This window comes from Dermacentor andersoni, chromosome 5 (assembly GCF_023375885.2).
Source record: "Dermacentor andersoni chromosome 5, qqDerAnde1_hic_scaffold, whole genome shotgun sequence".
Taxonomy (NCBI): Eukaryota; Metazoa; Arthropoda; class Arachnida; order Ixodida; family Ixodidae; genus Dermacentor; species Dermacentor andersoni.
The window spans coordinates 87,564,142-87,577,292 of NC_092818.1; the positions used below are offsets into that span (position 1 = coordinate 87,564,142).

Below are 13,151 nucleotides of genomic sequence, written 5' to 3' on the forward strand. Positions count from 1 at the left end.
CCAGGGCCCAAGGGCTCGAGGCCGTCATTTAGGTAGAGGCCTAGGTCTCAAATCTGCTGTGCACAAATAAAGTTTATTCCTCCTCCTCCTCCTCCTCCTCTAAACAGCGTCGCTCCTCCCTTCAACTATTATGTTACTCTATAAAAGACCACCTGTTATGTGTGATGCATATTACGTGACCTGCTCAGCTTCACTTTTTCTTCTCAATCTAATTTAGGATCATGTATCTGCCTTCGACCTCAAATCCATACGGCCGTGTGCCTGTTTCTTGGTCTTGAATTGTGTGCCATCTACAGAAAACTTTCGCATTTCACTGCCAAGGCAGATCAATCATCAATGGCATGATTAATGAGCTCTAAAAACAAACACAGCTCTAAGGGGGTGCGCACAATCATCGTTTATTGTTTAAACAAGGGAAAAAAAACTTCTTTACTGCGGAATTCGTAGGACTGAAGGAAGAAAGCCTTTTCGTCTTCCTGTCATCAAACAGGTCAAAACGTCGTTTTAAAGTATCAATGAACCTTCATAAATGTGTCCATTAGGGTGTACTCACGTCAGCTAAACCACAACAGTGAACGTGTATCCGGCTAGCCTAAAATTGCCCTCCTATCGATATGTACGTCTCTTACGTGACGCTTCTCTTCCAGGTCTCGAAATGCGCAAAGCACGACGATGCCAATAATATCGGATCAATGTTGTGGAGATGTTTAATATACAGTAATAATGATGGCATTTTCATTTAGCTAAATCATGCATTGGCTATCAACATAACGAGTCGCGACACTTTATGCGGTCAGTTTAAAAAAAAATTGTTTTCAAAAGGCTGCTGTATATATGGAATCAGATAATGTGTCTAAAGGTCGCACGCACGGAGCGTTATATGCAATGGGGACATACCCAGTTGCTCGTATGGCAAGCTATATAGAAGTTTCAGTGGTATTTGCATCGGAAATTTCGGGCGTTCGGAGTGCAACACCCCAAATATAACGCGCACCATACTACACAAACTAATTCCTTCATTGCAACCTCCACTCGGACTTCACGAACGTGAGGCATCGTCTCGGTGTCGGCTATGGTTAGGAGTTGCCTTCACGGAGGCTTACACGACACTAATTAGAATGCCCGACAATGCCGCGTGTGATATCTGCGGCTGCTAAGAGAGCATGGGGAATATGTTGTGCCACTGCTCTCGATTTTAATCACAAACACTCTCCAATGCACTGCCATGACTTGACGATAGGCCGCTGTCGGTGCAGGTGCTACTTGAACATCGCTCGTCGGCCCACAAGAAAGTGAACACATACTTTTGTGTTTCATGAGGGCGCCTGGCCGGCCTATGTGAAAACATTTTAATGCTCGGCGTCGTCTGCACGTATGTACGACTTTACCGCTTCTTTACTCTTCCTCCCCTTCCTCCATCTCTCTCATCTTTCTATTCTCCTTTTCCCTTCTCTCAGCGTAGGGAAACTAACCATGCGCCTTTCTGCTTAGCATATCTGCCTTATTTTCTTTTCGCCTCCGCGGATGGTCTTCAAGTAGTTCCTTCGCGGGCAGTGGCCGATCGTCCAGTCGCAGTGCGTTATAAGGTGACTGTCTTTGTACACCAACTCCGGGACAGTGGCACATTAGGTGGCCGATGTTCCCTTCGCCGTCGCAGACATCGCAGGCCGCTCTGTCAGTCACTGCCATTCTCGTCGTTCATAGGCCCACAGGCAGTGAAATCACTTGAGGGTGACTGGCCTGTGCGAACGTCCTCGCATGCCGCCGTCCGCGCTTTCACGCATTCACTGTGTCGTTCCTTCTTCTCTCACCTTTTTATTTCGCCCTTTTTTCTTTGCCCCAGCGTAGGGTAGCCAACCAGGCGTTTTCTTTAACATCCCTGTCTCCTCTCTCTCTTTCTTTCCTCCTCCTCCTCCTTCTAATACGTACTACCTCGTGTATTCGAACAAATACAAGTTCACCGTTGCCGTTGAGCAGAAGGCTACCATACTTTGTATTACATCTGCGTCTGACCCAAACGCAAGAAAACGGAAAAATACAGCGTGGCCGCCGCAAAGCCGATATAGCGTCCAAAAAACATGGCGGCAACCGGCGAAATGAGAGCCGTTTACTTCACGACACCGTCGCAGCTGTTTCTTATGCAGTCTGCCTCAAGCTCGGTGCAACAGCATCGTGCAGTGGGCTCAGGCTTTTCCTTACCCTACGTCTGAAATGATGTTGGAGTAACAAAATATGTCCTGCATATGAAATTTACTAGCCATATAATTATTCCCAATAGAGTGGCGACGGTGCTTTTATGGAAATGCGACGTCGCAACAAACGCGACCTGTTCAATTTGTTATAGGTACAGACACGCTTGCCAAAGTGCGTGTTATTCCGAAGGCTGCGCGTCACTGCGTGTTACAGGGCGTGACTTACATAACAGTGTGAACTAGGCGGATGAAGCGCGAGTTGTCTCCGCGAACCGGAGGGTTGGGTATAATTTTCTTTTCGCCCTTCGTCTTTGACTCGGGGACGTGGCTCGGAAACTGCCGCACCGCCGTCATCGCTGATATCAGTTGCTCGACTTGACGCGCGATAAGAATGGAAAATGAAGTTGAACGCGACCGTCAAGTTGAGCCCAATTTTGTTTTTCAGCCGTCGTAACGCTGCAGCCGCCAAACCCAAAGCCCGATTCTTTTTAGTGCCGGCGCAGGTTGCACGTCGGGCGACAGAGACAGTTGAGTGGCCAAGGTGGGGCAGTCGCAATCTCACCGTCCTCCGGTGTGCTGCAGTGCACGGGCTCGCTGAATGCTCCCGTGCCCGCGCCAGTGCGGGCGGCCACGCGTACGCTGTAGTTGCGGAAGGGCTCCACGCCGGCCAGCACGGCCGACGTGGCGTCGGGGGGCACGTCGCGCTCGGTCCAGGAGGGCGCCTGGGACGACGCCGTCTCGACTTCTTCCGAGGCTGGCCCAGCGAACAGGGTAAGGAAGCAAAAAAAGAAGGTTGAGGAAACGCTGCTGCTGTACGCAGAGGCGTACGAATTTAGAAACCTTTAGATATTCTTCATTCCTCAGAAAACTCACGTGACACACAACGCACGTGAAACACACGCATCAACGCACGTCAAACACTGTTGCAAGTTTTTTTTTTTCTTGTGACAAACGCGCATTTTTGGGCTAGTTGGTGACCATGCACTCAACATTTCTACTGGCACTAAATTTGATTGTTGCTCAACTTCTGGGTGTACTTCTCTCTTCAAATTGTACATGATTTTCTTCCCGCATGTTGTCGTGTTTCTGTCTTTGCGTGGTTCTTTATACCGTGTTCATGAGTGTTGCGTTTAGAGTTGTGCTCATGAGGGACCTCGTTTCTAGTTACCCGGAAACATCTGTATTATCGGGACTTTCAGAAGAACTGCTGTTGCCGTTCATTATCTTTTTTTCATACAGGTGCCAGCATTTGAATAAACACAGCTAAAGGCTCTGTTTAGCCGTGGTATAGTGTAAGCATGCGAAACCACACGTTCCCCGCACAGGCCACTTAGTAGTTAAGAGAACGCTGTGCTCTTACACGCTCGCGGATCAGGATGGTTAAAGAGGCGAAACCACTGAATTGATATAACGTCCGAGTTATAACATGTTAATTAATACAAGAAAATAATACTTGATTAAATATACCGCACCTTGCCTGAACATTCTGCTAAAGACGTCTCTTGAGCTGAGAAATGCAGGAATTGTCTTTTCTGTGATGGAAAGCGGGTTAGATTATGAACAATGAAAACAGCGTGAACAACGAGATGACAAAGTTCTTATAAAGTTATGCGCGAAGCTTGACACATGAAGCTATGCAAGAAGCTAGCACTGCCAGAAAGTCAGCCATGAAGAACGCTTCATTGCACGTACGTTGCTGATGTCTATACAGTATACCGCCGAGCATTCTCACTGGCGCGCTTTGTTCTCCTACAGTGTACAGTACTCACGGAATGAAACGCAATAGGCAGACTGCGTGGCCGCCGTCTTTTTTAACGCCGCCAATGGGTACCCGTGGAAGCAAGGAGAGGAGGAGACAAAGGAGAGGAAAGACAGGGAGGTTAGCCAGTGTAAGTCCCGGCTGGCTACCCTGTGCTGGGGAAAGGGGTAAAGGGAATAAAAGGAGAAAGAAGAAGTAAGGTGTTGCATTTTGGTATACCGTGAGGACGAGAACGTTTTTGGTGGTTGCCGGTGAGCGGGTTCTGTGGCCGATCACAGACCCGACTGTCACAAATGTTGCGACTGACTGAATGTCGCGTTTCATTTTCTGAGAACTGTACATTTGCAGTTGCTTGTTAGCAGTGCCAATCTCGTCTGACCTGATAATCTTATTGCTCATCTTATTGCAGCTGTCCCGACTCTCTAAAATATCAGACAAAAGAACTAAGAGCAGAAGCGGCCTCTGACTCGTGCAGACAAGCGTAATGTGCTCACCATAAAAGCTATGGTCGATCAGCTTGTAGAGGACGCGGTAACCCTTGTGGAGGCCGTCCAAACTTTTCTCGTGCAACAGTGCCCACGAGACGCGCAGGCTCGTCGCCGAACTGGCCGAGCAGTGGACACCCGACGGGGCCACCTGAGGCACTGAGGGTTAGAGGAAAGAGTGAAGAATATGCACAGTCAAATTCATGTTGACAGAGCCTGGCCTTTTCACAAGCGGTTAGAAAGGGATGCCGGCTTCAGTGATCAACAGAAGATGTTAACCTTGCCGACGGCTAGACATTTACTTCATACGCTGGGTGAAAAATGCGATGAAAAATTCGCCGTGCACACGCGAAAACTCAACTAACTTGCTTGCCGACCAGCTAAGTAGCAAACATAACTAGCAAATGCCGAAAGATAACGTTGTAGACTGAAAATCACGCTCCCAGGAACGTGAACACTGTAAGGTGCGTGGTTTGCGAATTTGGGACAACCTAAGAAGCGGGAATTTTACTAAGCGGGGGCAGATGGGTCAGTTTAATTAAATCTTGTTTCACCAGGAAATCGTGCGCCGGTGACTGAAAAAAAATCAAGTACAATATGATTAGGTAAACGCATCATTAAGTTCAAGAACAGAGAAGGATAGACCTGTTTTTAAGCAACAAGCTTAGCAGTGTTTAGGCCGTGTATATTGCACGCGGTATGAGTATATTTTAAACTTCCTCTGCTAGAATGCGCAAAGCAGGCGAAGTGACAATCAGTACTTCTCTGTGTCGAACAACTAAAGTACGGCATAACTGAGTATCCTCCGTAGTGGCTCAGTGGCTATATACAGTGGCGTTCCGTTCTTGAGCACGAAGGTGCGGGTTCGACTCCCGGCTTAGGGGACTGCACTCCGATCGCTACGGAATGCAAAAAAAAAAGAATAAAAAATTACCGTAGTTGAACGCGGTTAAACCAAGCTTGTCGAGCGATAGCACAGCTTTGCTTGCTTTGGGAACACACACAGGGGCTGCTCGGCGCGGCAGCAGCAGCGAGCGAATTGACCTTCGTGCTGTATCTCGCTTCAACGTGAACTAAGCGTCGAAAGCCCGGCGCATACGAAGCTACCCGCACGCGGCGCAGTTTGCACAGATCACAGATCGCTTTGAAGATGAGGCCCGCGCGACCGCCCACTTTGTACACATCGCAGATAGCTTTCAAGGTATGGGCGCACGGGGTGTACGCAGCTGCCGCCGGTAATGGCAGGCTACGGCCCAGTTTGACCTTGGCTGAGCATGAAGGTCAGATTTACAGAATCAGGCGTTTTCTGGATTTGTACTGAGAGTAGTAGAGCTATCGCCCTAAAAAGGTCTGGTGTACCAAGATTCATATGCAAGTTAAAGATTTCCAGCGGGTCAAAATGAATTCGGAGCCGTCCACTGCGATGTCTCTTAAAGATACCGCGTTCCTTCGTGGCGATGTACCCTACAAGTCAACATACACTAAAATATACGCGACTGTTTCACGGATCGTAAATGAACATACAAAGCTTGACAACCATCTGGCGCCATGTAGCAGTGCAATTTAATTTCGACTTAGTAATGAGAGTATGGTTGTAGAAGCTAATATTGAATAAATAACACAAATGCTTTTTTCTTGTCGTGAAATTGATTGCATTCCATGGCTTCCAAAAGTGCTGAATTTATAATCGATGTCCTAAAGGAAAACGTTTCCTAATGTCCTATAATTTCCACGTTCTTTAATGTAAGGCAGTTTTTTTCATCATTACTGCAGCCACGGTGCAATATAAGGACAATGAATAATTTGCCGTATAAAAAAAATATGGGGTTTTACGTGCCAAAACCACTTTCTGATTATGAGGCGCGCCGTAGTGGAGGACTCGGGAAATTTTGACCACCTGGAGTTCTCTAACGTGCACCTAAATCTAAGTACACGGGTGTTTTCGCCCCCATCGAAATGCGGCCGCCGCGGCCGGGATTCGATCCCGCGACCTCGTGCTCAGCAGCCTAACATCATAGCCACTGAGCAACCACGGTGGGTTTGCCGTATAGTATGCTTCGATCTGTTTGTCTGGTTAGCACTTATGCGCGAAGCTATTCGCATACTATAGTATTAGCATGTATGCACGTAGCTCCAGAACCTCGGCAGTATTTTTTGTTTTCCTTTCTACTTCTTGCGAGCCCTTGTGTGTCAGAACAAGAGCCCAGCGCAACTGTCGTCCTGCACTAAGTTTAGTCGCAGACAGAAATACCGCGGAAGGCAGCGCAGCATGGTGGCGATGCAGAAACGGTCACACGGTGTGCAGAAATCCACGGTATGTAGGAGTCAGCGCTTCCTCGGCTTTCCGCCTACCGTCCGCGTTATAAAAGACGACCACAGCAGTGCAGCGGTGCGCAGAGTTAAGCTAGGTGGCGTTGTGTGGCTCCTGAAGTGCGAGACGGTGCGGCAAGAAGAGGAGAGCAGATAGGAAGCGCTCGTGTTAAAGGATTGCCAGCGCCAGGAAAAGACACGGACAAAGAAAGCGACTAGACGACCTCCGACGTCCCGCTACTTTATTTTTGTTTTCCAGGAAAACGGTAATTGCAGCTGGTGCAATATAGGCGCGCAGCAACCACGGAAGGCAGACGAGAAAGAAAAGGGCATCATTCGCAACTAACTTTATTCGCACTAAAGCAGCGCAATATATTAGCCGTTCCGCACATGCGCAAAGCACATCGATCCAAATGCTCGTCAAATTACAGCAGATAAGGGCATTGCAGGAAACTTTCTAATCTAGTAAAGATCGAAATAAAAAATCGTATTCGCCGGCACGCAGAAGCACAGACGTGTCACTGATACGCATGCCTCTTTTCGTTTTAATGTAGTATGCTTCCATGAGCTCACGCGCCAGGGCATCCGTACTTTTACCGAGAATGAAAACACCGGAAAGCTTCGGCTGCTGACACATGCAGGAATCCCAGTGCGCAGGCAAATGTGCGGAACATTTGTTCTTTATCGAAAGTTCATGTTCTCTAAGTCTGTCGTTTAGGCACCGTACTGTTTGGGCGACGTAGACCCTAGCGCAGCTCAGCGGGACTTCATGCACCACGCCAGTCGAGCAGGAGACATACGGCCTAGCTTGCATCTTCCGACTCGGGGAGGGCCTCGGCGCTTTGTAATTGCGCGGGCACAGGCCAGCCAACTTGCGTGCGCCGAGAAAACCATCGGAACCTTGTACCTGTTAGCCACGCTCTTACGGCTCTGCGCTACCTTACGCACGTAAGGCACGACCATTGGTCTTTTGTCCATCGGCTACCTGTTTTTCCTCGTTCCCTTCACTTGTTGAAGACGGGTTTCAGAAACTGCGACAACGACAGAGCTAGAGTAGCCAGCTGAATGCACATAAAGATGAATTATATAAAAATGAATTATAGATGAAAAAGAAATCATGAAAACTAGACGTTTTTCATGCTTCTACTATCCAAAACCAAGACGTCGTTTGCGTTGTCTCCCTTTCCTATATGTCATCAGGGAGTCTTAGAAATTGCGAACCCAAATGGCTTAGCGTACGCAGAAGCCTACACTCTACTGCGGCTCCTTTGCGTTCGTCGCAACTCCTTCCCGTTTTTTTTTTTTTTTTGCACACCCGCTGGTTTGTATTTCCTAACTCTGGGCCATACGTTGTAAAAACTCTCTATATCGTCTCGCTGCGCTGTCTCGCGCTCCAGAAAGACGCAGCCGAGCGCGCGCTCATACCGTCTTCCGCGGTGTAGACGATGACCTCGTCGGAGCGCGGTCCGGCGCCGACGGCGTTGTACGCCTGCACCAGGACGCTGTACTTGGTGAACTTTCGCAGGTTGCTGAGCACGCACTCGCCGGCCGCCTCCGGGTCGTCGCCCTCCTCCGTCCTGCTCTCGACCGTCTTGTACAGGTGCAGGTCGCTGGAGTTGTGCAGCTTGTAGCCGACGTAGTAGCCCCTGATGCGGCCGTGACGAAGCTCGGGCACCGGCGGCTGCATGCAGGCGCGGTTCACTTTTCATTTTTAAAGTGCATTCACTTGCACGTTACTTCGCAGTGTCTATTCGTACGGAGATATATATATATATTTTATTGTTCTGTGCAGTGGAAGTACGAAAAAAAAAAAAAAAGCGCCGAATGTGTATGATACCCTTCGCTAAAGAAAAGCTGCTCTATGCGTAAGGTAATTTGAGAAATGATTCACGCTGCTGTAGAGGCACTACCGCGTTTATTCAGAAGCTAGAAGCGTTCCTGTCAATTAAAAAAGAAACGAACATTCATTATTGAACGAGAAATTACGAGCTATTAAATTACTTACACGCCTGTTTTAAACGAACATTTCAGTTTGTTTTCATGAAACAGCGGGGAATCACTAACATCGCAATGTCGGCAAAGTAATATACCGTTTTTAATTACGAGAGCGGGTAAGGATTAGCTAAAATATTCATGCCACAGTCTGGAATTCTCGCTTCGAACTCAGTACCGTATTCCAGCGTGAATGTGGGGCTAACAATAATTCACTAAAGATATGCCACAATGCGTGGCTGAGAGGGTTCTGAATATTCGACGTTTCAAAGTGCAATTTGTAACGAAAATTGAGTTTGCAGAAAACGTGCATAAAAATTTAGGAGTCTCGACAGCACAAGTATTGTGGCGTATGATGCGGTAAAATGTTTAAGTTATAACAGTCGGAGTGCCTATTGTGGCGGGAAATTCATAATACGAGAACTTACAGTGCGTAAATCGGCCAAAAATTCAAGAAAGAACGAAAAAATAGGCAAACGCTAGTCTTTTTAGTCGCTTCTTTGCTGCAGGCAATTACAAAAGCCAGAGGTTGTCGAGAGTCATACCTTCCAGGTGACCTTAAGGGACTGTGGACCTAACGTCTGGACGGAAACATGTGTTGGTGGACCTCCAGGCACTGTGATAGGAAAAAAAAAACACGTGAAGCACATGTACTATGATAAGTCTCCCAAAAATGCAAATAAAATAGCTGAATGCTAATAAACACGCACTTGCTGAATGATTTTTAGTATTGCGTCTATCCATGGGGGAATTCCTAAGCAACTATTTTGCTCGAGATAGCGAAACATTTTCAGCAAAGCGTTCCTAATATTTCCAAGTCGAGTAAGCTGCCACACAACACATATATGTTTATAAAATCTGGCGTTTCTATGCTATAGTTCTCACGACAGCTTTATACTCAAAACAATTATAGTACTCCGTTGTCGTTGCCTTCTTTATATTATTGTTAATATACATTTCGTGTTATCTCCAACTGGTCTGTTGTCGCAAACTTCTTGTGAGCTTTTCTTAATCACGCGAATACTAGCAAAACCACAGAGCCGCAAAACGTTCAAGTTACGTAGAAACGCTGGCGTGACCACACGCAATGGCGTTTCATCCCCATTCAAAAACAATCTTTCACACTGTGAAAGCCTTTTGTGGAGTTTCTATAGCCTTTAGTGAATCTACGTTAGAAAAGCTACTGAATTTCGATCAGTGACTTTGCGAGGGCAAGATGCGTGAAAGCTATCTATATCGGTTTCTTTGCATAGGTAACCGACAAAAGCATGATGAATCTATTTATTTGGTTTAAAATTTCTCGCCAGGTTCATGGAATCAGCGTCAGGGAATGCTAAGTTAACCCACCCACTAAGTAGGTTGACTGAGCAAGGCAGGCTGGACGAGGTGCGCGTAAACGATGTTGGATTCGATTGACAATGCCGCGAAACGGCTACCCGGAATCGTATATTCCTCTCGCAAGTGGTATTGTTTAGCCTCGACACCGCGTGCTGCTGCAACCTGGGCCCATCACAAATGAATCTGATATTCAAACGCAGGTACGTCCGACTTTGTCAGCTGGGTCCATCTAACTCTGTCCGCTCGTGTCGCCTTTAGGCAAACTCGCCTAACTACCTTTTTTTTTTGTTATTCGCGCGAACAAGGAGTGCCAGCACAAATACGGTTTTACATGGCGCAGGCTGACTTCGCGTTTGGAAGGAAGCCAACTGACCATCATCTTAGCATTGAGCGACAGTAGAGACCAAGCTCATGTTTGTACATCCCATGGCTAGACTTGGTGCGATGTCGCATTGGTTTGTGTTGTTAGCGCCTCCGGGTCGGCGCGGAATCGTTAGTTTACTGGGTCACTAGAGGGACGGCATAGGATTACTGGTCACTGCAGAGCCGATCGCCCGTCTCTGCGAGCGCAGAGCACTGCCGTGGACAAGAGTAATTCTCCGCAAACCGCCCTTGAGAAACATGCGCGCGGCACTGCTCTCCTTCACCGCTAATTGGCTAATTGAACACTGATATGGGAATGTTAGTTGAAATTAGAATGAGAAGGGTAATTGAAATTGCAATTCTTTGAGGCTCTTGTTTTATGTACGAAGCATGAAAAGAAAACGGAGGAAGTCGGAGTGGTGGGGGGGGGGGGGGGGGGCGTTGGGGCGCACCTTCTTCGTCGGTGGTGATCAGCAGGGGCGGCTCGGTGAAAGGCCCCACGCCAAGAGCGTTGACCGCGGCCGACCTCAGGTGATAGGCGGTGGATGGCTGCAGGCTGCGCACGGTCCACGAGGTCTGGTCACGGCCCGCGCTCACGTTGCGGACCCGTGAGCCCGCGTCCGCCGACCAGCTCGCTGCGCGCCATAAAGTGGCATTTTAACTCTTTCCACCACTACGACCGGTCCTTTGGGAGAAAGAAGCAGTGGTATACCGACCATGTTTCACGAAAATCACCTCTCCCCCCTCTCCTCCCGGTTGACCCGCTTAATCCCCCATAAGGACCCTCCATAAACCCCTTCGTTCATTACTGAGTGGTAGGAACAGAGAAAAAACTGGGGCGCGAAGACCACACTCTGCGTGTCCGGTTTACGGCTTCCTTTTTTTTTTCTTCGTCTATTGATAATAACGAGGTGTGAGAGTTCTATGTGTTTAACTGTTTATACCGCGAAATAATTAAGCCTGGAGACATTTACGTTTCGTTTTGTTCATTCCTTTAAGAAGGATATGTAAGAGACGAGAAACTGTCACGTTGTTATTGTTACTATTTATTAATAATTTGTTTTGAAAACCTAAATATACTTGACAGGATAGGGAAAGCGAGGAGCAGCCTGGCAAATGCCACCGAAAAGGACACAACGCCTGCCTACTCTTCAGAAAGGAGGGGACAGAAACATAGAAGCGGAAGATAGGGAGGAGGCGAGGGAAGAGGAATGGCGGACCACTTTTTATGTCTGAGTGATGGCATAAAGAGAAACTGCCATTTCTACCGGAAAGCGACGGGGACACTTAGAACCCCTCTGCCATTTACTAAATTATTCAAGATCGCTTCGGGCACTTGTCGGCGAAAGTCAACTTTCTGCGTGAATAGCGCGTGTTTCCCTTCATCTTTCCTTGGAGTGACGCGGCCCGGCTTTAAATAAGATCGCCGAAGGCATTTCCGGAACTGATGTGAGGAGTGAATAAGTTAGAAGGACTATTTTCGACTTATTGTTGTGAATCTGAAATCCAGTCACGGAATACTAGTAACATAAAACACGTGGTCTTGGTCTACTTTCAGCCATTCCTAATTTGGCTGCTGGCCCATACTTTCAGTGTTGTCCTCGCATTAGACGAGTCAAGGCTGTTGGCGAGCTCAACGCAGAAATATAAAAACAGAAAAAAATACAGGGAGACAAGTGACCTCGTCGTTCTGGGATATGTGTATCTACTGTCACTTGTTAACTTCGTGTTTAGGTCTCATCTCATCATTGGAGTTTGCCGGCATCATATATATGTAACCGTCTTTGATCGCTAAGCTTGGACTACGCGGATTTTAGTTTAGAAGGCTTATATCTTCTCAGCTATACAAATATCATTATGGGAACGCGCACTGAGTGAAGAGAGTGCAGCCCAAGCTCGGTAGTGCACATTTATTGAAGAGTAAATTTGTAGATAAGCGCACATGTGATATTTGACGCGTTTTTTCCTTTAAAAAAAAAGAAAAAAAAACTATCTCTCGCTTGTAGCTTCGGCGCTCTCTGGTTTAAGCCTGTTTCTCCTCTTGAATTTCGTTCGTATTAGGACCGAGGAAACGGGTTTCATTTCCTCATTAAAGTTTGTCTAATACCGAGGTTATGAGTCCCGGTCGGGCGCCGTAGAGATAAAGCCAATAAGTCCTTCGAACGCATTCACTCTTCTCATCAGTAACCGAAATGCCTTCGGCAATTTTATTTAAAGCACGGCCTCGTCACGCCGAGGAAAAATGAAGGGAAACACGCGCTATTCACGCAGAAAGTTGACTTTCGCCGCCAAGAGCCTGGAGCGATCTTTAATAATTAAGTAAATTGGCAGGAGTTTGAAGTGTCCGCCTCGCTTTCCGGTAGAGATGGCAGTGCCTCTTTATGCCATCACTCAGACATAAAAAATTGCCCGCCATTAGTATAAGTTTTACGCCTAGGGATATGTCAATATATATATATATATATATATATATATATATATATATATATATATATATATATATATATATATATATATATATATATTGAGAGAGAGAGAGAGTTTGCGTGTATGAGCGCGAAAACTGATGGACAGGAAGCTTCTTATTAAAACTTGGCGACATCTGTTGGCGTGTGTATAACGCAGTATACTATGCTTACATGTATCCCTAACTGGGGAATGTGTCAGGTACATGAAGGATATTAGAGAGACGAATAGGACGGGAAATATAAG

The 13,151-nt window shown here is 47.1% G+C and overlaps 1 protein-coding gene across 2 annotated transcripts in view; it reads right to left on the minus strand.

Moving 5' to 3' along the window:
• Positions 1–13,151, minus strand: part of LOC126531997 (cell adhesion molecule Dscam1-like) — a 296,924-nt gene that overhangs the window by 55,578 nt on the left and 228,195 nt on the right. For both annotated transcript variants that reach the window (XM_055070830.2, XM_055070829.2), the window contains exons 17-21: positions 10,892–11,074; positions 9,284–9,354; positions 8,172–8,427; positions 4,446–4,595; positions 2,755–2,946 (exon numbers count right to left, since the gene is read on the minus strand). In XM_055070830.2, coding sequence (XP_054926805.1) covers positions 2,755–2,946; positions 4,446–4,595; positions 8,172–8,427; positions 9,284–9,354; positions 10,892–11,074 — 852 coding nt within the window. The remainder of the gene's footprint in view (positions 1–2,754; positions 2,947–4,445; positions 4,596–8,171; positions 8,428–9,283; positions 9,355–10,891; positions 11,075–13,151) is intronic.